Source organism: Mastigoproctus giganteus, chromosome 10, assembly GCF_048544385.1.
Source record: "Mastigoproctus giganteus isolate SK-2022 chromosome 10, ASM4854438v1, whole genome shotgun sequence".
Classification (NCBI taxonomy): domain Eukaryota; kingdom Metazoa; phylum Arthropoda; class Arachnida; order Uropygi; family Thelyphonidae; genus Mastigoproctus; species Mastigoproctus giganteus.
Window position 1 is genome coordinate 53,302,468 of NC_143584.1, and position 25,241 is coordinate 53,327,708.

Consider the following 25,241-nt stretch of genomic DNA (forward strand, 5'->3'; position numbering starts at 1 on the left):
ATTTCTCTATGTAAAACAGCCCCAATTGAAATTAATTAAAAAGTCACACATTGCTTTGGAAATTCATTAAACACCCCATGGAGATGATATCCTGTAAAGAGGAATTAAAGTTGAAAGTTTCTGCTTATTCCATTGGTAAAAATTTTGCCCATATCACTTACATTACCAAAAAGTGCTGTGGGTTGGAAAAATTTGGCCATACATGTTATGCCTGTGTTTCACCGAGACACAACATGTGTGGAAGGTGAACCATTTAAGACAGATGGAACCTTCATCATAATACAGCCGAATGATACTCGAATTCATCAAAGAAAGGCCGAAGATAGTGTGGTAGAATGAGGAGGACACAGTGTATAGTGTTTATTGTCAAGCAGCATTGGGAGGGGGTTCTCCCCTAAAACCACATAGTATACAGAGTATACTGTATGGTTTTAGGGGAGATCTGTAAACTCTGTAGATGTCAGAGATAGTATAAATTTTGGTGTTGGTCTGTTGTTCCTCCAGCATTTAGCCACGGGACCATAGTGGGACCCCCATTTTGCCCATCCAATGCCCAAGGAGACAGCCGGATATAGTAGGAGATAGTCTCCAGTGGGGGATGAATCTTGGTCTGCACCTGAGCTTGCTAAGGAGGAGGCCCCAGAATAAAAAAAAAAATCTCTGGGAAACGAAAAGAGAGTGGGATGGGAAAGACAGTGAAGGTAGGAGGAAACAGATGAAAATAAAGAAGGTGGATGATAAGAAGACTGTCTACCTGTAAATAGGAATTTGGGGGGATAGAGGGAACCCCTGTGGAAAGAGCCCATCCTACAACAGGGGAATGGACTGTTGAGAACATTAAAAGTTTTGTGGTGTAGAGTCCACCAGGTGATATGTTTGGGTGGGGAGGTGGGGGAGAATGGATATGGGGGTTGGTTTGGGGTAAAGTCATAGGACCAGGTGCCCTATGTTGGGGAGTAGATCGCACCATGGATGCAAAGTGGCTCTCCTTATGCGATCCCACATCATGCCTCAAGGAGGGAGGAGTCATGATGTTAGCATGGCAAGGGAGTTCCTAATAGGTTGTCCCAGTGTTGAAAAGCCTATTAGGTGCGTACAGCCTCATAGGTTGTTCCAACTGTTCCCACCTATCAGAACACACACACATTCGTCATTTGTATTCATCATCATTAAGCTAGACAGGATGTAGGTGTCACCTAAATGTTGCAATTGTCAGATAATCACTTTTCTTTATATATATATATACTATTAACAAACGTTTACTCAGTCATTGCATAGTTTACACAATTGATCTGGCATTCATTCACATGTATATAACTTAACCTGCAAGTATAACTTTTTTTATTTTTTTTTTATTTGCATAATTAGGGTACAACGATTTACATATATAGGACATTCACATTCAGGCATCCTTCACACACTAATTCTACTCACTACAGAAAAGGACTACACTTACACCTTTTTTTTTTTTTTTTTTGCAGGCTAAGTAGACACATTTCTCACCCATCTTATACAGCACTTTATGGAATAATAATAATAATAATATTTATAATTACTTATTGACCTAAACATATACTTTTGTACACATGTATAATCACAGATAGACAGTCAATCACCCATGTATACATGTGCGATCTACTCCACAATACATATATACTTAGACATCATGGATATTAATTACTTTGTTTATATAATTCATTTTTACATTTAATCCACAATATTCACTTTTAATTAAAGAGGCATTTGTTTCTACAAATTGGGGGAAGGGAATATATTTTGGCAAGTCCATATTAGTGCAAGCTCTCAATCAAGTTCAACAACATGGATGCAATTGAGAGCTGTAAGCAATCACACACTGTCATACACATTCTCACTCACCACTCATACATACTCCAGATACAAAAACACAGGCTAGAGCTCTCCATCATGTCCAGCAACGTGGATGTTACTGAGAGCTACCATCAAGCACACATTGCCATACACATTTTCATTCCCTACTCATACATAGTCCAAGATACAGGAACACAGACTAGAGCTTTCCATGACATCCAGCAATACGGACACAACTGAGAGCTAAAAGCAAGCAAACACTGCCATATACAGCAGGAGGCATTTCATTTTTTTTTTTTTTTCCATTTATTCAGTAAAGCGGCCCCTAGCCAAAAAAATCTGGCAAATCCACCATACATATAGACATGGTGCAGTATAAAAATATTAACAATATTCTTATATACATGAAACATTGTATATCATCAATCAATTCAATTATCACATACAAATCAACTATACTGTGCAATAGTCATCCCTTCAGATACAGCACAATAGCTGGACAAGCAGGCTGCAACAGAAACCAATGAAGAGACACTGTCCATAGATGAGCATCACATACTGATCATTGCTGGTAATCTCCAAAAGATAAACAGTTCAAGGAACAGCCATCCACCAGCAGTCAGAGAGCTCAAAAGATTACCCAGCAAAACCAAGCTGGAAGAAGGTGTTATTACAGGATCAAACTCATGAAAAACAACAGCTAAGGCTTCTTGCCAACTGTGTTGGCAGGAGCAGAAGCGGACACCCACCTATGAAGGAAACAGAGTACCAACATCCTGTCCACCTCTGCAAAGAAATTTGTCTGTTCCTATATAAAAAAAAAAAATACTATTCCATGTAAATAAAAGGGTACAGTCCACCAATTCATTCATTATTCAATCTTAACTCTTCCAATTGCAAAAGAATATTCCTTCTCACAAAAACTGAAAACTTTTGAAAGGCAATAAAATTTTCCCTTATTTTAATAAGTAATGGCTCAGTCCCATCCACTAGACGAGTTACATTATCAACATTATTCAGTAAATTAGCATATTCCAAACAATTAAAAATGACATATTCCCATGTTTCCAGTTCTCCAAACGTACAGTTGTATCTTTCTATGATTTCAAGACTATTCAGTTCAGCAAAAATTTTTGTAACCTGTTAATAAGAATGTACAATGTAGATTAGGTACTAACCAGATCGGTTTAATATAATTTACACCATTAACATAAGGGAAAATTTTTGAATGTTATTCTACCTTTTTCTGAACAATTCCATATCTGCTTTACTATTTTTGTAAAAGCAGCTCCCAAATCCTCTTCTTTTCATTTCTTCTTCTTCTGGCATTATAACCCATAGTGGATCTTAGCCTTCTCAATGATGTTCCACCAGTAAGCCCTTGCAGAAGTCAAACTTCTCCAACTCCTTATTCTCATAATCATTAAGTCCTCTTCTACGTCATCCATCCATCTTTTTTTTCATGGTCTTCCTCTTGCGCTCCTACCAGTAGGTTTCCATTTCATTATACTTTTAGTTGTTCTGCTGTCATCTATTCTCATAATATGTCCCAACCAGGCAAGACTCTGGCTCTTCACAAATCTGAAAATGTCCACACCCTCAATAAGATGGTCAAGTTCATGGTTCATTCTGATTCTCCAGGATCCATCAACATCTCATATGGCCCAAAAACTTTTTGTAAAATTCTACACTTGAACACTCTCAACAACTGCTCATCTTTACTCGTTAATGTTCAAGCTTCACAACTGTACGTCACAGCTGGTCTAATGAGACTTTTGTATATTCTTAATTTAAATGTCTGTTCAATATTCTAGACTTTATTAGTTTTTCATGTACATAGAAACATCTGTTTCCACTCAGGATATGGGACTTAATTTCATTAGTCCCATATCCTGACTGGTTTCACCTATGTAAACTTAGATAGGTGAAATTTTGAACATGCTCAAATGAGAAGCTGCTGGTTCTTAAATTTTCCATGTTATCTGCCATTTTCCAGACTTCCATATATTTTGTCTTCACTTCATTTATCGTAAGTCCTCTTCTTTGTGCTTCACTATCCAGCCTAGTCACTGTTTCCTCTAGTGCTTCTTTAGTCCTACTGATAATAGCGACATCGTCAGCATAACGTTTCAATATGGTTGCCAAACTTGTTGTCACCTGTTGATTGGACAGTTACTGACAACCTACGTCCACTTTTCAATATTATGCACATTTTCAACTAACTCTCCACTGCAAACTGAAATAAAAACATTTAGATTTTAGATTTTCAAACCATTGAGACTCTCACCATTGATTCTGTGGTAACTTACATCACTCGGAAATTTTTTTTTTTTATGAAAACCCCAAACACGAGAGGTATTAGAACCTATAGTACTTAGTACCATGCTTCGGTTGGAGGTTGAGAAGACGAAAGAAGATATTTGTTGACAATAGACTTGAACTTCTGTAGACTGTAATTTTCAGGAAATATTTATGAAGGAAGGTTGTTCCAGAAAACAGCAGTTCCAGAAAACGGCAGTTGAATGAATAAACGAGGAAGATGAAAGGTTGGTTCTGTGAGTTTGAAGTTGGACGGTAAATGGATGTTGGCTGGTGGCAGCATGTGTTCGGACTGTTTTGAAAGAGAGAGAGTGGGAATTTTAGAAGCCATTTCAGAAGAACGGTGCCCACGGAAGTATCTGTAGAAAAGGCATGCAACAAAAACAGTACTCTATGAGACAGCAAGTGGAAAGACTCTGTTAGAGAGGAGTCATTAATTAACCTAACTTCCCTCTTCTGAATGGAATCTAGAACCCTGAGAGAGGTTTTGGGGACACCGCCTCAAATGTGGGGACAATATTCCATGGTAGAGCAGATTTGCGATTCGTACAGAGTGAACAGCTGTTTGGAAGAAAAGTAATGCCAAGGGCAAAAGAGAAAGCCAAGTTTTTTAGATACAGAGGAAGCAATATTTGTAATGTGCTTATTCCAAGAGAGATTAAAAGTCATGGTAATCCCCAAAGAAGATATATCATTTTGCCTAGAAATCAGAGTGTCACCAAAGATAAGCATAGGAGCAAAAGAATCCTTTTTGCGAGATATAAGATGAGACTGAGTTTTAGAAGGAATGAAATCAACTAAGTTGTCTTTGCCCCACTGGAGAATTACCTGGAGAAATTGGTAGACGATATTCGAAAAGTTGAAGCTGATTGAGCATGGCAAGGTTTCTCAAAATGGAAATTGGAATGCAATGTGCTATCATCAGCCAAAATATATGGATAGGATTTCCAGTCAATGGAAGAAGGTCATTAATATACAAGAGGAAAAGAGTGGGGGAAAGAACTGAACCTTGGGGGACACCGGCATTAGTGGAGAAGTTAGAAGACAGATAGCCATCTACCATCACCCTCAGTGAGCGATCAGACAGAAAACTGGATAACCAGCTACAAAAAACAGTTGACAAACCATAAAATGGAAGCTTGTTTAGAAGACCTTTATGCCAAACATGATCAAAAGCCTTTGAGATGTCAAGAGCAACTACTTGTGTTTCACCGAACCTTTCCATTGAATTTGTCCATAAATGGGTAACATAAGCCAGAATATTACCAGTGGATCGACACTGACGGAATCCATACTGATGATCGTTGATCAGACAGAAGGTTTCTAGGTAGTTTTAGAGTTATTGGTTAATTGATTTCTCCATTACTTTAGAAATAGTAGAAAGTAATTGCAATGGGACAATAATTGGATGGGAGGGATTTGTCACCTTTTTAGGAACTGGCTGGATATGAGAAAATTTCCAAGCAAGAAGGAAAAACACCTTTGGAATAAGAAAGTGAAAAAAGGTAGCAAAGAACAGGAGTAACTTCAGGAGCCCAGGTTTTGAGAACAAGTGGAGAAATACCATCAGGACCTGGAGCTTTCTTAGCATCAAGATTCATCAAAATCCTTCTGACATCCTTTTGACGGAAGACCACAGGAGACATTGAGTGAAGCGTATTGGCTGTATGGTGGGAGGTGTTTTACCAATATCATTAATACATGAGTTGGAAGAAAAATGGGATGCCAGCAGTTCAGCTTTATCCTTGGCTGAAGTGAACAGAACCATCTGGTTTGGACAGAGGTGGGAGCAGAGATGGGCAAAAGTTGCGGCCAATAGCTTTGGCAAGAGACCAGAATGCTCAGCTACCATTAGGGCAAGAAGCAAGTTTTCTACTCTTAGCCTGTTAAAAATCTAGTTTGGACTGATTAATTAGTCCAAACTCTATTAGTTTGCGAGCTTTGGCATAGGCAGAAAATGAAACTGAACAATTGGAAACAAGCCAATTACGATATGCAATGTTCTTTTCTTGAACAGCCTTAGCATATTTATTGGAAAATCAAGGTTTAGATAAAGGACGAGATTTTAAAGTGGAGTGTGGAATAAAGAATTCAATTCCTACAAGAATAATTTCACTGACAAGATCTGAGCAAACATTGAATATCAAAAGTTTTGAAACAGTAATCCAACCAAGGAAATGAAGACAAGAAATCTCGCAGGTCGTCCCATTTTGCATTCTTGTAATGCCAAACAATACGAGGTTGGGAATAGCCATGAGATAAAGGCTGTATTGGAGAAGAGACCATCACCAAGTTGTGATCTGAGGTGCCTAAAGGACCACTCACTTCGACCAGATCCTTAGAAGGGTTGTTTATGAGAAAAAGATCAAGTGTGTTGGCTGTATGGTTAGGATTGTCCGGTATTCTTGTAGGTAAATGAACAGTCTGTACAAGGTCATTAGTAATTGCAAAAGCCTCAGCATCTCGACCAGTCAGGTCGGTGTGACTAGAAAACGGAAGCCAGCTGCAGTTGTGAATATGAAAATCACCAAGGAAAATTACCTCACTGTTAGGAAAATTGGACTGAAGAAAGTCAAGTTGCAAAGAGAGAAAGTCAAAGAGCTCCAAGTGATTAGTGGAGTTGAGAGAACATTAGAGACAACAGATGAAGTTGACACAATGAGGTAGAGAGATTTTAAGCCAGAGAAGATCGAATAGAGGAGATTCCAAATTACCAAGCCTCTGACAGGGAATATCGGAATGGACATATGCACAAGTACCACATTTGAAGCGAAAGGAATCATACAGCAAATAATTTGGGCAACTGAGATGAGCAGTAGTTGAATCAACCGATAACTGAAATTCTGGCAGAAAAAGTACATGGAGTTTGGCAGACTGCAAGTGGAAATGCACATTGTTGAGATTAGAATTGAAACCAGGTATATTTGTGAAATAAACTGGGAAGTGTTTGGGAGGTTTCGATCTTTCTGCAGATAAGCTTACTCTATTTGTTTGACAATTGATGGTGTATTCAATAGTAAGCAAAAGTTGGGGGGGGGACATGCTGTATGAAGCAATGGGGGGGGCCTCATTTCTTCATTATTTTGGATATGGCGTACACATGGTAAGAATATACCCAGATCGTTGCATAACATAGCCTTGACAATGCTGCCAAGGCTACGTTATTATGCACTACATAATATAATTACATTTATTGTAACAATTTATTAGACCTTATTCTTGTCGCAAAATTCAAAATTTCAAATTTCGTTCTTAACACATATCTACAGCACACGTGCATCATAGCATACAGAACATGTCGGAAACAGAAGCAATAACATTGCCATCTTTTTTATAATGTCAGTGGATGGCCTCTAATGAAGACACTGAAATTGTGAAAAACACTGCAATGTAGTCTAATTTTGTTAAAATAAGAAATTTTCATTTCTTATTTTAATTTCTTGCCAACTATCTGTCTCTCTCTCTCTCTCTCTCTCATACCTTACCTGGTCACCTCATCCCACCATATATCGCCATTTCATCGAATTCACTTATGGTGTATACCGTAGATTCAATAGGATAAAATCTTCTTCACACTTTCTACATACTATATATAATATTGATAAAAATAATAGGATTTAATCACATTACTGAACAACTAAGCAAGAAAAAGTATTAAATTATTAAACTGAGTTATGGATCTGGGGCACTACTAGTTATAGTAGAAATACCCGGCAACCATAATGAAATATAGACATGTTTATTTTCATTGTATTGGGTAGATGTGCTGACCTGCCAATTGTAATTACCATGGAAAAAATTGAGAATTCCAGCAAGCAAATAACCTGAAAATAAATTAGATTAACATAAAAATAATAATGATAATATAACGATTGTACCTAAAGTAGTTGGTACTTCTTTAAATGGTCGGCAGCCAAAACCATAGGAGCCAGCGCAGTAAGCAGGGTCTCTGTTTCTGTTATGATGTATACGTTTCACATGTATACATCATAGCTGACCCGACAGAGACCAAAAGAAATTAATAAAATTAAAACATAAATAAAAATAAATATATAATTATAAAATAGAATTAAAAAGCTAAAATAATTCCAATAAATCTAGTTAAAGGAAAAAAGAATGAAAGTTTGAATTCAAAAAGAAGGTAAAATACAGTATGAAATTTAACTAGATTTAATTGGCATTATTTTAGCTTTTTAACTATTTTATACTTATATATTTATTTTTATTTTTGTTTGAATTTTATTCCTTCCTTTTGGTCTCTGTCGGGTCGGCTATGATGTATATGTTTTGCACATATATATGTATATGTATATGTGCATCATACATATACATCATACATGTATATGTATGATGTATATGTTTTGCACATATACATCATAACAGAAACAGAGACTCTGCTTACTGCGGTGGCTCCTATGGTTTTGGCTGCTGACCCTTTGAAGAAATAGTTAAAGCCCTAGGACCCACTACTTTAGGTACCATCATTATTATTTTTATGTTAATCTAATTTAATTTCAGGTTATCTGCTTTTACCTTGCTGGCATTCTCAATTTTTTTCCATGGTTATTACAATTGACAGGTCGGCACCCCTACCCAATACATTGAAAATAAACATTTGTCTATATATATATATATTGTGTTCTTCTTACTGAAGGCTATAAAAATGATATTTGGTAAAGTTTACCATAATAGGTACATGTCAAGGTACATAATAGGTACTGTGCAACATTAATGCTATTGTACATAGGACAATTAGGCATTATATATGCATGAAATTATATTAGTCAGTTTTATTTTATGTATCTATCTGTAGGGAATTAGGTGTATAAGGAACAAACTAACAAGTTAGTAAAAGTAAACTACCTTTAGCCTGGAAGGCCTATATAAAATTATATTAATGAAAAATGTAAATAAAAATAAAAAATGATAATAAACAATGAAAATAAAAAAGTGGAATTTCTGCCATTGAATCTATTGTTTAGGTATAATACAAGATACCCTTTCGTATATTGGATTCCTAAATTCCATAAAGTCCCGATTGGAAAAAGGTTCATCATCTCTGGCAGAAACAGCTATATAAAACCATCCAGTAATTTAATGGAGGACAAATTAAATATTATAGCCAACCAACTCACTAATACTAAATTTATCTCCAATAACAGAAAATATTTAGACTACATGAAAAACAATAGAATCAGAAGTCTATACACTTACGATTTTAAAAACCTTTTTACCAGTACATCATACGACAATTTAAAAAAAGTTCTTTTACACTACATGTACTATGAAACTTATCAGAATATAATGGGATGTAATAAACAGTATTTGCACGACCTTATTAATCTTAGTGTCAAAAACAATTACATACTTATGGAAGACAGCATTTACGTGCAGAGTAGGGGAGTGACTATTGGGGCCAGTAGTTCTTGCTCCATAGCCAATCTCTACCTGCATTATTTCAAAAACAATATCAAAGAAGAAATTATATTCTACAGATACATTGATGTTGTCCTGGTTATCAATTTCCACATTATAGACCAGGAAATTTATCCCGCAGACTTAACCATAGAATGCACCAACCCGGATAGCAACCTACAAGCTTGCTAGCCAAATCACTATCACCAATGACAATGTTTACACTCAACATTAATAAGAAAGACCATTTTAGCTTCCCAGCTATAAAGCTTACCAACTGGGAGAGCAATTTGGCTAAACATATCCATGACCTATAAGAAATCAGACAAACAGGTCAATACACATCTGCAATAATCTAGATAACATGACTGAAGCAATAAAAAAACCAACAGATATTCTCATCAAGAATAATATACCTGCCAATTACAGCAGACATCATATTAAAGTGGCCATACTTGCAAACCTCAACCTACACCACCCCAACGCCAATCCCAATACATTATTGAAAATACACTGAACCAGTTTAGAACTATAGCACCAATAAATGGCCCATAGCCCATCTTTGCCTGGTTGTCTAAAAACTAGTGTCCTTCATCAAACTAAGATAAAGATTATTGCCCAGAGAAATGACTTCCCAATTTTGATTCCCGGGTTTATTGCGCTCAGAAGAGGCTCGTCGTCTGACCGCACTGTAACCCGGCTGATCAAAAATTCCCCCCCCCCCCCAAAAAAAACAGACAACTGGCAATTTATCAATTTGCATCAAACTCCCAACAACAGAATAATCCTGCCTAAGTTATTATTTTAAACACATAATAACATTCATATCCCTTCAATTACAAACACAGTATAAAACTTAGAGACACAGGGAGAAAATTCACATTGAAGGAAGCTGTAAATATGTATATAGTTATCCCCTCAGACATACATGGATCGTTATGCCTTAAAAAAGCTATACCAGCCCTTGTCCAGGGGATAGCATTTCCTATATATTTTCATTAACATACTTCTTGTATTTAATCATACTACTACTTCCTGTACTTGCATAAACACATAATTTCATTCATATTGGTTCCTTCCGCCATCAGAGACAACCCCACCCCCCCACTAACTCAAACAAAAACCCTCTCAAGGATATCAGATCATTTGCATTGACATAGGGCATATTGCCTACAACAATTTCACCATCACTCCATAGTCAATGAAAAGCGCAAGCTGCACACTATCATTTAATCAGCACACATAAAACAACCAGAAGATGGGAATTGATCCCTTTTCAGCCTGACCACCACAGTACAAGAAGGAAGTAAGAACCTATTCTCATTTAATCTGACACATACCCGTTGGGCTTTGTGTCGCCTATCCCAGTTTGCTGATTCTGACACTATTTTAACAAAAATTTAAATTTAACACATTATCTTTTCTCATTTATTAGCACTTCTCATTTAATTTCTATTAATTTCTATACAATCACCTAAAAATTAAAATCGGGCAAAACTGGAATGGGGACAACAGAAACGGGTTGGTATGAGACATTCTTTTATTCTGGCTATCAGTCTACTCAAAGGCCCCGAAGAAGTAGCAGACTGATGACCAAGTGGAAGAATGTTATTTACATATTTATTTTCATTGTTTATTATCATTTTTTATTGTTATTTTCGTTTTTCATTACCATTTTTTATTGTTATTTTCGTTATCATTTTTTATTTTTATTTCGATTTTTCATTAATATAATTTTATATAGGCCTTCCAGGCTAAAGGTAGTTTACTTTTACTAACTTGTTAGTTTGGTCCTTATACACCTCCCTAAGATAGATATCATAAAATAAAATTGACTAATATATATATATGTAACTGTAATTTTTCTATAGATGTGTATATACAGGGTGTCTCAAAAATATTGGTACAAACGTTTAGGGGAGGTAGGTAACATCTAAAGGCATGTGAATCGCATAGGAACACATAACCGGAAACATCACTGTAAGTCTATACACGGCACTGTTCATCAGTTCGCGAGAGGGGAAAATTTCTGGTTTACTCATTCAAGCAGTAGTCACTGCATGAAGAGCATGCATCGATATACGAACTGTGAGCTGGCAGACATGCACCTAGCGTATGGATTAGAAGAGGGCAATGGAAGAGCCGCTCAACGAATTTATGGAGAATGCTTCCCAGACAGACATGTACCGGACCACCGTGTGCATCAAAATTTGTGCGATTATGGGTCATTTAGAGGTAACAGGAGTAGTGCGGGCAGACCATGTTCGACGCGAACTCCCGCCATCAAAGAAAGTGTGTTGAATGCCGTCCAGAATAATCCTACTACCAGCACACGTTCTGTTGCCTCTGCCTTAGGAGCGTCTCGTTGCAGAGTACAGCGTGTCTGGCACGACGATTCCCCACACCCTTTTCATCTCCAAAGGGTTCAGTTACTGCTCCCCCAAGATCACCCTGCACATGTGGCTTTTGCACAGTGGTTTCTCCAAGAAAGTGTTCAAGACTTGAATTTTCCAGCCTATGTTTTGGTCACGGATGAGGCTTATTTCACTCGGGAAGGCTTATTCAATCAGCACAATGCTCATGTGTGGGGGGCTCACGACAACCAACATGGTGTGTGCCCCCATGCATGCACTTCGCAATAAATGTGTGGGCAGGTATGGTTGGTGACTGCTTAGTCGGCCCATACCTGTTACCATTCCGCATGAACTCTGCTAAATATTGGATCTTTCTTGAACAAGTTCTACAAGGGTTACTAGACGATGTTCCAGAAAATGTGAGATGCAACATTTGGTTTCAACATTACGGGGTGCCTTCCCATTATGGAAGGTGTGTTCGTGACCATTTGAACAGGCGTTTTGGGCGTCGATGGATTGGCCGTGGTGGATCCGTTGCCTGGCCCCCACGCTCACCTGATTTATTGAGCCTTGATTTCTTTTTGTGGGGGGCCCTCAAATCTATCGTGTATGAATTGCCAGTGGAGACTGAAATGGATCTCGTGGCGAGACTCGTCTGCACTGCTGCTACTGTCAAAGAAACTCCAGGTGTGTTCGACCATGTCCGTCAATCCATGCTGCATCAGTGTCACACATGCATCGCATCTCATGGTGGAACCTTCAAGCATCTGTTGTAACATAATGAAATGCATCCATCTTGTACTCCATTGTTAATATTATGTCAAATAAATGTTTGCCACTAATTACTGTCTTGTGTCATTTCTGCTTCTTGTGCCTCTGCCAGTACTTTCCCGTGACGTTTCCGGTTATGGGTTCCTATTCGATTCACATTCCTTTAGATGTTACCTACCTCCCCTAAACGTTTGTACCAATATTTTTGAGACACCCTGTATATATATATATTTTTTTTTTTTTTTATTTTTTTTTTATTTTTTTTTTTTTTTGGCATTTCTCTCTAGGACTTCCTGGCCCACCTCAAGGTCCACTTGAAGTGTCTGATATCACAAAGCATACTGCAGTGGTATCTTGGAGGCCACCAGCTTATGATGGAGGAAGCAAAATTACACATTACATTGTGGAAAGAAGGGATACAAGTCATAGTCAGTGGGTAGTTGCTAGCAGTTACTGCAGGGTAAGTCACCCCTCATGCTGTTAATTTAGAAAGAGATTAATGCTGTTATCTTTTATGGTTAAAAATCACCTCCATATGAAATTTTAAATATATTTATTTTTAGATTTCTTATGTGGGTATCCTTCAAAATGATAATGAAACTGATAATAAAAATGATGATGAAACAGGTTTTAATTCGGCAATTTTGAGTAAAAAATATATGAATATCCTATTATCAACTGCTACATAGGTAAATGATAAGGAAATTTCAATAATTCATTAGCATTTCTGTTTTTCTTTTGCACTTTATGGTAGTAATAACAGTACAATATATTCCATCATATATTAGCATAGAACAGTAGTATACATTAGCCTCCTGATTTGGTTTCAGATCTCTAACAGTTTTAACAGATCTAAAACTAAAACACAAAACTCAAACCCAGCTGTAAAATCAGACATCTTGATGTACAGAAAATTTAAATTTATAAATAGGAAAATAAGTTCTAGCAGCTAGTAGAGGCACATGTCTGAATTTTATACCATAAAGAAAACTCTGTATTCCAATTTTCTATTCCCTATGACAACAATGTGCATCTCAAGATACAATTAGCAGTGGGCAGTATAATCAAGTTGCTGACCAAGAATGTTCATACAGCTGTTTAGAGCTTTACTCAAAATGAAATGATCCAATAGAAATTAAATTTTTGTTTCAATAATTTACATATACAATTGCAGCATCATAGCATCCAATCAAATTGTTCAGGCAAGACTTTCCCTTGACAAAACCATGCTATGTCCGAGCTATAACTGAAGTCTTGTCTAGATGATCCTGCAATGCTTCTTTAACCAGTGCCTCCATTAATTTTCCTGAAACAGAAGTTAAACTAACTTCTGTTCCAGGTCTGTAATTAATTTGATCCTCCTTTGTGAATTGGGGTCACATTTGCACATCTCCAGTCCATGGGTACCTCCCCTGAGTCCAAAGAAGCTCTCATAATTATGGCTAAGGGTTTTCTTACTTCCTTTGCTGCCTCCTTTAATATAACTGGATAGATCCCATCCACCCCAGATGCCTTCCTTGTGTTTATCTTCAACAATTTCTCCTTCACTTTACCCTCAGTTATTACAAGATAATCTAGCTTACTGCAAGAGTTGAATACACCTCTGGCATTCCCCTTCCTGAATAACTCCTCATGTGTGAATGTGGATGCAAAATACTCGTTTAGTTTGTTAGCCACCTGAGCAGGATCCTCAACTGTTGAACCATCAATATCCAGTGGACCAATCTGATTCATTCCTTTCCTTCTAGAGTTTACATAGGTAAAGAACTCCTTGCTGTTTTTCTTTGCATCCTTTGCCAAGCATTTCTCATAATCTGCCTTTGTCTGCCTAATCTCCTTTGTGACTTGGTTACAGACCAGCTTATATCTATCATAGGCTTCCATGTCACCCATTAATTTATATGTATCCCATGCATTTTTCTTCAATTCCATATGTCTCATTAGTTCATCTGACATCCATTTAGGCCTAAATCTTGAACAATATTTCTTAGTTGGTATGTAAAGCCTAGTAGCTTCCAAGATAAGTTCTTTGAATGCTTCCCATTTTGAATTTGCTGTTGGTAACATCATCAGTTGGTCTCGCTGTATAGAATTTAAATACTGTCTCAGACCATCGTAGTCGCCTTTACAAAAGCAAAAACCCTTCCCTTTACCCCTGATGGTAGTTACTTCTTTGAGTAAATCCCACTTCAGCACTCTGTGATCACTGCCACCTAGTGGTTCCTTTATCTGCAGATTCTTAATGCATGAAGGATCACTACTGATAATCAGATCAAGGGTATTACTTCCTCTAGTTGCCTCCCAAACATGCTGATGTAGAAAAAAATCATCCAATAAATCCACAAAAGCCTTGCTAGTGTGTGAGTGACCAACCCACAAATTCCAGTCAATATCTGAGAAATTGAAATCCCCCATTATAAGACTCTCTGATTTAGTGGTGCACTCTATTTCCCTGTACAGTTTCTTATTATGCTCATCAGATTCATTAGGCCTATAGCACACTCCTACTCTCAATTTTGATCTCCCAATGCTTATGTCACACCAAACTGACTCGACACTGCACTGTCCAGCGATGTTGGCTGGCTTCACTTCCTTGTATTTTATGTGTTTCTTAACTAATAGCATAATCCGTCCTGTCCTGTACAAATTGTACTCCCCAAATTCCAGTTCTGGATTCCTTATTTCTGTGTGACACCACGTCTCTGATATCCGAACAATATCTGCCTTTGATGTTTTGAGCAATACCTCAAATTCATCAAATTTATTTACTAAACTCCTAGCATTGGTGTACACGCTAGTATACATGCACCTGTTCCTATTCTTAGCTACCTTAACACAACCCATGTGTTTACTTGTACCACAATGACTCCCAGCAGTCTCTGAAATATCCTGCATCTTGTTTTCCAGGCTACTGCTCATTCCAATAGAAGCAGTGCAAGAATCACTTTCACCTTTGCCAGTGGCTACTGTTAATCTATTAGTCCTTGTGCATATGCACAATTTGAAATTTCACACAATTAAAAACAGTTCTTTATATTTAAAAATTCAACAGACTAAGAGACTGATATCTCTATTTTATGTCTGTTTTCTTGTAATTTTTATCAAAATTAATACTTTTTTTTCTGTTTTTTTATGGAATAAAACATACTCCATGTTTTAAAAATTTTAATACTTTAATACTTAAAACTTAAAAGGTAATACACAATATGTATTGCAATCCATTAAGAAACAATTAAATATTGTTGGCAGTGATATGAAGAAAATGGGCACTGAGGTGCTATGCCACAATTTTTGCTACAAATGACGGGGCACCATCACTGCTGTGTTAAATAACCTTGTAAATCTTTTTAATTTGTGATCTCATGGAAAATGCATTCTGCCAATTAAAGAGTGGTAATCAATGGACACTGCTCATCGTGGGTTAATGTTATTAGTGAAGTCCCTCAGGGTTCAGTGTTGGGTCCATTATTGTTTTCTGTATTTATAAATGATATTGATGATGGTATATCAAGCTTAATGTCCAAGTTCAGACAATACAAGTTGTTAAGGACACTACTGATGCTATGCTGTGCAACAGGATCTGGAAAGGTTGAGCAGATGGGCTGGGAGGTGGCCAATGAAGTTTAACATTGACAAATATAAAGAAACAGCAACAGCAATCCCAGAAACAGCAACCCCAGAGCAACGTATCAACTCTGTAGTACTACACTGACAGAATGAAAAGGACCTGGACATGATATACAGGAATTTTTCTAGCAGGAATAAGGAGGTGATTATTCCCTTGTATAAGGTAATGGTCAGGCCACACCTTGAGTACTGTATACATGTCTGGAGGCCTCATTTCAAGAAGGATGTAGAGCTGCTGGAACGAGTACAGAGAAGGGCAACAAGATTAGTGAATGGAACAAAGGGTTGCTCTCACAAAGAAATGCTTAAGTTTTGTAAATTACAGTGTCTGGAGACTAGGCACCGGCGACGTGATCTGATAGAGGTGTATAAAGCCTTGAATGGTTTGAGCATGCTCAATGCTGATGGGATTCTTCCTCTTACTCAGAATAATCACCTGAGAGGGCATAAATTCAGATTGAGGAAAGACAGATGTAGGATAGATGTGCGGAAATTTGCCTTTGGCCAGAGGGTATTTGGTTGGTCGAACAGACTTCCATCCTTTGTTGTGGAAGTTGATAGCCTAAATAAATTTAAGGCTCAGCTGAACAGGTATTTCAAATGAACGGAGGGGTGAATAGGAGTGTTTTTTTTTTTTTTTTGGATGATGCTGCATAAGCTTGCTTTCTTGCATCATATGCGTCTACTAATGCCAATGCTAAATATATTTTGCTCAGAAATATATTACATCAGAATTATGTATATAAATATTATTAAAAATTAAAAAAAAAAACATATATATTTGACACTATTTATTACTTACATTTTCAGACTTATTTCCAAATTTGTTTCAAATTTGGCACCCTTCATAGTATGAGAAATTTGGAACTGTATAATTCTTCCCACAGAACAGTTGTTTTGAAAGAATACCAGGTTTTTTGTATTGTCTGTATGCTGGGAAATCAATAAATAAATCTTTCAAAAGCAACTAGGGTAAGATGGTAGAAGTTTATTGTCCTAGTGGAAGAGGAAATGCAAATAATTTGAGATTTGAAACAAACACAGCTTCGGCACTTGTCTATAACTGCAATTCTTCAAAAAAAATCCAAATGGCTGCAAAAATAGTGGTGAGGCACCTGACAGGTTTTTGCACCCAGTTTCTATAAGGAAACTACTGCAGTAAAAGTTTGATTGTATTTAGGGAGGTAAAAAAATTCCACAATTTTAATCATTGATTATTGGTTAATGCAGGAATGTTATTTTCAAGAGGTACCTGTAAAGTGACCCACCACCACTGCCACCACCACCACTGCCAGTTTAAGGAAAACTGCAGCGCTGCATAGACAGTTGGTAATAGATTTTTCATTGTCTCATCCCCTTGAAGGTATAGGATAAAAAAGTTACAAGTATGACACAATCTTATAAAAGTTTGTTATAAAAGTAGTTAATTTTTGATTTTCTTCACAACATCAGATTGAGATTGATGTATTTTAGCAAAATTAGTTTGCTTTCTTGGTAACTTACAAAGTGGTGCATTTGTAGTACAACTAAATGCTATAAATATCAATACCAGAACTATATTGGATAATAAAATATGAAAAAAATATATACTAGTAGAAACAAACAAATATTCAAGTGTGACCTAAAAAAAGAGGAACATCATAGTTTAAGAAATAATACCCTTAGCAACAACAGTCTTTTATCAAAAAATAAATATTTCCTAATTTATGGCCAAATCTTGGGATTACAAAGTTGGCAAAATCAAAAAGAAACTAAACTATGTGGAAAATTAATGCAGGAGTGCACACGCACACACACACACACACACGCGCGCACACACACACACACACACACACACACACACACACACACACACACACACACACACACACACACACATTCAGACTTAACCCACCATTTTTTCAGCATGATCCTATATTTTTCCAACAAAGCTTTAGTTCATGTCTGACTTAAAATCTGACAATCTCTTAGTGATGTTATTAATTTTTGCTCCTATCAGATATACCCTGGTTCTAGTTTAACTCTCCTTATTACCAAAAATATCACCCATTTCCCCCCTTCACCCATTATAAACAAAAAGCCCTCATCATGCTTTGGGTAATTATCTCCATTTATAGCTCTAGTATATGTGTCCCTGACAAATGGATCTCCCAGGAAACTAAATCCTTTTGAAGCAGAGCAGTTTGCACTTGATTATTCTTCTCTATGCACACATAATATAGTAACTGTATTATTCTTAATACAGTTACTATATGCTCCTGGATTCTATGTTGAAAATGTGGTATTAAGAAGAATTATTTGATTTTCTTAGTGATCACCTTGTTAATGAAGTTGCATTGTAGTAGGTGCTTTCATGATATCAGGTAGTATTTAACTACTTATAAACATGTGTTTATTTTGACAGTTGGAACATTCTTAGTTCTAAGGTCAGCTGATTGTTTGTCTATGCTACAGCATAGCGTAAATACTTAACATTTTATCTGGCTATAATTTAAAATTTATTCATTGGGTCTAAGCCTGTATGAACTGACATGAAAATATGTTTAAGAAAATTCAGAATTCATTAATATATTGGTCATTAGCTAGACATTGAGAGAGAAAGAGGGATAATAGCACCACCTCACTGAAGATAAAAAAGAAAAAAAAAAAATTAAATAGTGCAAAACTAATTGAATAATGCATATGTATATATATTCCTTTTATATATAAATAGGACAGGGAAAGCAACGGGAAACTACTCTGTAAAGGAAGCATATCCCAAGTAATCCTATGATATGCAAGCTAAAGATGTCTGAAAGATCTAGCAGCTACAAAATCATCGTAGCACAGCAGAATGTTGACGGTGATGTCAGCTCGGTACGGGCAGTGTCAGGCCTTCCCAGATCATCAATTTGTGAAATCCCTGTTGTAGAATTGGAACATGGAACTTCCAAACAATGTTGAAATGTGTAAAGCTGGAGAGTGTCAAAAGAGAAATACGCATCAGTACTATTCCTGATATACCACTCCAAGCACATCAGTACTATTCCTGATGTGCTTGGAGTGGCAGAGACAAGATGGAGTAAAGTGGGCAAATTTGTAAGTGGAGACTATAAAGTTGTGCACTCTGGAAGTAGTGGCGGTTAGGGGGGGGGAAATAATTAGGACAAAAAGATTCATGAGAGCACTAGTAGATGTGGAATCGTTGAGACATAGACTTATCATGGCCAGATTTGTGGCAAATCTGGTCGACATGGTAATTATACAAGTTTAAATGCAACTTCAAATAGTGCTGATGAATTAGTTGAGGAGACATGAACAGTTGGAGGAAAATACGGAAAACCAGATCACGAGACAACGTGATACTTATGGAGGATTGGAATGTGGTGGTTGGAGAGAGAAGGGAAGAAAAGACTGTGGGGAACTTTGGTCTGGATGTGAGAAACACAAGAGGTCGATGCTTACTTGAGTTTTGTACAGAAGAGAGGCTAATGGTAGCAAATATGTGCATATTTGCTACCATTTAAGGCACCACTCTGCAGAAGATATACATGGAAGAATCCTGGCGACTCACAAAGGTACCATAGAGATTCAGACCACTCACTCGTTAAGATGAATGTGGAACTAAAATTGAAGCACCTGAATAAAAGGAAATCATTCATGAGATGGAATGTTGAGAAATTTAGATAGGAGAATGCAAAAAATGTGTTTCAAGATCTGTGTTATTGCTGCTGAGGAGACTATGAATGATCTAGAGCAAAATTGGTCTTTAATCGAGGAGATAACTTGTAAAGCTGCATCGGTGGCTCTGGGTAAGAGTGAAAAAATTAAGAGGAAGCCTTGGATCACAGAAATTTTACTGCAAAAAAATGGATGAGAGGGGGAGACTGAAAGGCCAAAAAATTGATGATAATCAAAGGAACTATCATAGATTGAAGAATGAAACTGATAGGGAATGTAGGAAAGCTAAAGAAGAGTGGTGGGCAGAGAACTATCAATAGATTGAAACGCTTGAACAACAAGGTCGGGTAGACTTAGCACATAGAAAAATCAGAGAGTTAATGAGAAAGAGTAGCGAAATCCAGTCGAGAGCAATGCAGGATGAAAAGTGAATGGCAGTACTGAACTTTGAAGAACAAAAGGAAAGATGGAGGGGATATGTTGAAGAACTTTATGATGATTCAGGCATATACACATGGAGGAATACAGCATTAAAAGAACAAGAAAACATGGAGGAGAAAATATCTAAAGATGAATTCAATAACAAAGTAAATTCCTTAGCAATAACAAAGCACCAGGAATTAACAACATACCTGCAGAGCTTTTAAAGTACAATGGAGAAAATCTGAAGAAATCCTTATTTGAACTGACAAAGATGATATACAGGGATGAGCTTTGGCCAGAGGAATTCTGCACATCAATCATAATCCTCATACCCAAGAATACAGAACTGTAAGTCTTATTACCTATGCATCCAAGATACTGCTGAAAATTATCAAAGTTTCAATGAAAAGTCATATTGAACAATTTCTGGATGACTCACAGTGCAGTTTTTGCAGAGGCAGATCGACGAGAAATGCTATGGGAATTGAATGTTGGGAGAGAAAATGGGAAGAAACCTCTGTGTGTTTTGTGGATTACAAGAAGGCATCTGATAGAGTAATCTGGAGAGAACTGTTCCCATTGCTTGAGAAAATCTGATGCAAGAAGATTATTGGACTGATCTGTGACTTATATAGAAGACAAAATGTGGTGATAAGAATGAGAGGGGAACTGACAGAAAAAGCTAAAGTTAAAAAGGGAGTAAGACAGGGATGTTTACTTTCACCTGGTTTGTTCAATGCTCTTTCCAAAGTGATAATTAAGGTGGCACTTGGGAATAAGAAGTGAGGGGTTAAAATAGGTGATAAGTACATACAGGCTATTAAGTTTGCAGATGATCAGGCCATACTAGCAGGTTGCCCTGCTACGCTGCAAAAAATGAACAAAAGACTAAATAAGAAAGCGCTGAAGTATGAATTGAAGATAAATATGATGAAAACAAAGGCAATGATGATGGGTAAAGGTTTAATTCCCTTCTGAATTAAGATTGATGGAGTAAGAATAGAACAGGTAGAGAGCATTTTAGGTATCTGGGCCAGTTATTTACACAGGACATTTCATGTCAAACTGAGATTCAATCCAGAATTGCAATGGCAAAGCATCTTTCAAGAATAAACTGTCGTTGATTACACAGAAGAAGATGTCACAGGAAATTAGGAAGAAGAAGAAGAAGATAGTAATGACATATATCTGGCCAGTGGCACTATATGCAGCAGAGACATGGATTCTAACAAAGAGAGAGACAAAAAGAGACTTGAGGCCTTCAAGATGTGGGTTAGCGCAGGAAGGAAAAAATTAAATGGACTGAAAAAAGTGCCAAATCTGGAAGTATTAAGATGTGTCTAAGAACAAAGGAAAATTCTAGGTAGAATAAGATCAACTAAACTCAAATGGGTGGGCCACGTGATTCGACATGGCGGTTTGCTCTGGATCCAGTGGAGGGGACTCTGGAGGGAAAACCGTCTAGGGGTAGACCAAAAAAGACCTTCATCAGGACATAGTTGGATGAAGCATGGAAATGAAGACTTGGAAATTTTGAGGAACTAAAACAAATGGCGCAGGAGAGACAAAGATGCCGACAGCTCATCAGAGGAACTAACCAGTCACAATACTGAATTACTGATGATGATGATGACCTAAATTGGGGGTACATCACTGCCAACTCAAGAATGAAGAGATGAATCCTGTGGCAGAAATGAAAAATCTTTGGGATGATTATATGTTGTCACAGGACACAGAATCCTGAAGAAAGCAAAAACTAGTCTCAAATGATGTCACTAATGGGGTTGTTAGTCAAGCTAAGCAGATTATGAGATGTCTTTTGCTAAGAATGAAAAGAAAATTAGCAAAGAATTGTTTGTTTATGTTAACATCACGTTGGCTAACTACATATGAAGGTATAACGATTAATGAACCTGTTCAGGTTACTGATAAATTGAATAAATATTTTCATCTACATTTAGCATTAGAATTATTAGAGATGTATGATGCAAGAAAGCAAGCCTACAACAGCATCAGCCAAAAAAAAAAAAAAACGTATTTCCCATTTCACCCATCCATTCACTCCAAAAGTTCGTCAAGCTCTCAATTGACTTTATTTCAGCTATCAACTTTCAGAACGACAGATGGAAGTTTGTTTTAGCAATCATCTACTTGCTGGCTAAAGGCAAATTTCCGAACATCTATTCTACAACTGCCCTACCTCAATTTCAGTTTATGCCCCCTCAGGTTTGAAATCTGAACAAGAGGAAGAATCCCATCAGCATTGAGTCTGCTCAAACCATTCAAGATGTTATGCACCTCAATCAGATCACCTGCAAGATGATCTGATAGAGGTGTATAAGGATTGCCTAGTCTCCAAACACTGCAGTTTTCAGAACTTAAGCATTTCTTGGTACCCTTCCTTTCCCTCACCAACCTTGTTGTCCTTTTCTGTACTCATTCTAGCAGCTCTCCATCCTTCCTAAAATGAAGCCTCCAGACCTGTATATAGTACTCAAGGTGTGGCCTGACCATTGCCTTATACAAAGGGATAATCACTTCCTTATCCCTGCTAGTAAAATTCCTGTATACCATTGACAAAACCCCACGAGCTGCTCTGGTAGCCTGTCTCCACTCCTCAAAAGACTTCATATCTGACTGCACAATTACCCCCAAGCCTTTTTCATTCTCCACTACCTTGAGTGTAGTACCACACAGTTGGTACATTTCTGTGGGGTTACTGCTACTCATATGCAGTACTTTGCATTCGTCAATGTAAAGTTATGCACCTCAATTCACTCAATTCAATTCAATAAAAATTCAGAGCACTTCGAAGCTCTGAATTTTTATTTATTTATTTTTTTCTCGTGTTCAAGCTAATATAGGATTACTTCATTTTCAAAGCAAATTGAGATAACTTGAAGAAGAAATACATTCAATATGCAAGGACTGATCAATAAGTATCTAAAGTGAATTCTTAGAAACAAAATCTTGTACTTACAGGGAAGTTAACTTCCTTTAAAACAGGTACAATTAGCAGATATATACTTATTAACTTATTCCTGCTATGTAAATACTCTGCTCAAACTTAATTTTCAGAAGCGGCAAAAGCTGCTCTGTTCTGTTGAGTTTTATTTAATGGCTTTCACATCCTCTAGTCAATGTTTTTTTTTTTTTTTTGTTTAGTTTTTCCAATTGTAGACCTATGTTTTATTAGCTTTTATGATGTTTTTTAAAGCAGTTTTCATTGGTTTCTAAATCTACACATTTATACAAGTTATAACTCACAGGCAAGCAATTTTTAAAATAAATATAAACATTAACATCACAGCATCTTTCATACTAAATTCCAAGAAGTGAAAGATATTGAAATAGTTCCAAGTTTCACTTTCTAATGAGAAATAAATTCTGCAGCTTATTTATGTGAGATCATTTTTATTTTATTTGTTTAAACCTATTTATTTATTTTACTGATACATTGGTTTTGTTGTTCATACTGTGTATAATAGTGGTTATCTCCTTTTGTGTGTGTGTACACACACACACAAGGGGATTCACTCAGAAGTCTCAGAAGTAGTTGTGATAGAATAGTGAAACAAACACCATGTATTACACTTTTTCAACATAGCCACCAAATAAAATGACACATTTTTTCCACCTCTCAATACACTTCTTTAGGTCAGTTTTTGTAGAAGTCAACTGACTGTCCTTCAAATCAGGACTTGGCAGCATAAATCACCTTGTCATCATCAGCAGCAAAGTGTATTTCAAGAAGAAAGGACTTTCCAGGAAAGAGGAAGAAATCCAAGGGTACAAAATCGGGGGAATAAGCAGGATGTGACAATATTTCAAATCCATTTTGTGGGCACACCCCACTGCAGCATGAAAGGAATGCACAGGGGCATTTTCATGGAGCAGGTACACACCTTTTGACAGCTTTCCCATCTTTATTCTTTTATAGCAGCAGGTTGGAATAATACTTTACCATCACAGTACAGCCCTTTTTAAGATAATCTGTTAGTGTTACATCTATGTTGATCACAAAAAACTGGCAGCATCACTTTGCCAGCACTTGGTTGCACCTTTGTCTTTTCAGTGGGGGGGGTTGATTCTGCATGCTTCCATTGTTTTGACATTTGTTTAGTTTTGGGATCATAATGATGGATCCAAGTTTCATCCATAGTGATTAGCCCTGAAAAACCTCCTTGCTTTTTCTGTCACATTGACATTTCATGTGGACCCTGTGCCCTTTCCTTCTTCTGGAAAGGGGTATGAAGTCTGGGGACCTATCTAGCAGACACTTTACTCATATGCAACTGTTGATAGATGATGTTCACCACAGACCCTACACTAATTTGGAGCTCTGCAGCTAGTTCTTTGATGCTAATACAATGATCTTCCAGGATTAATGTCTACATTTTTGCAGCACTCTCCTCTGTTACAGCATTTGCTGAGTGTTCTGCGATTTCTTCTTCATGCACTGAGGTTCTTCTACATTTCAATTGTTTATACCAATGTGCAACAACACTGTAATCTGGGCAGTCTTCTCCATGAATAGCGACCATTTCTTTGTGGATTGTTTTGGGTGTTTTCCCTTGCAGAAAGAGGAACCAAATCACTGATCTGTATTCCACTTTATCCATTGTGACACTTCACTTCATTAAATGCTTCAGAGGAAGAAAAATGAACTGTCAGATCGAAACCACAATTTGCATGGTTGCTGTAGAGATTTCAAGATATCAACCAAAACAATTTCATCTTTCTATTACAACTACTTCTAGGTGAATACAAACCTTTTTTGAAACCCCCTACTCTGTGTGTGTGTGTGTGTGTGTGTGTGTGTGTGTGTGTGTGTGTGTGTGT

At 37.0% G+C, this 25,241-nt stretch overlaps 1 protein-coding gene across 2 annotated transcripts in view; it reads left to right on the forward strand.

Annotated features, from left to right (window-relative positions):
* The window catches only part of LOC150079033 (twitchin-like), a 2,795,346-nt gene that overhangs the window by 2,219,675 nt on the left and 550,430 nt on the right, over window positions 1–25,241 (forward strand). For both annotated transcript variants that reach the window (XM_090382361.1, XM_090382360.1), the window contains one exon: window positions 12,977–13,149. In XM_090382361.1, coding sequence (XP_090238487.1) covers window positions 12,977–13,149 — 173 coding nt within the window. The remainder of the gene's footprint in view (window positions 1–12,976; window positions 13,150–25,241) is intronic.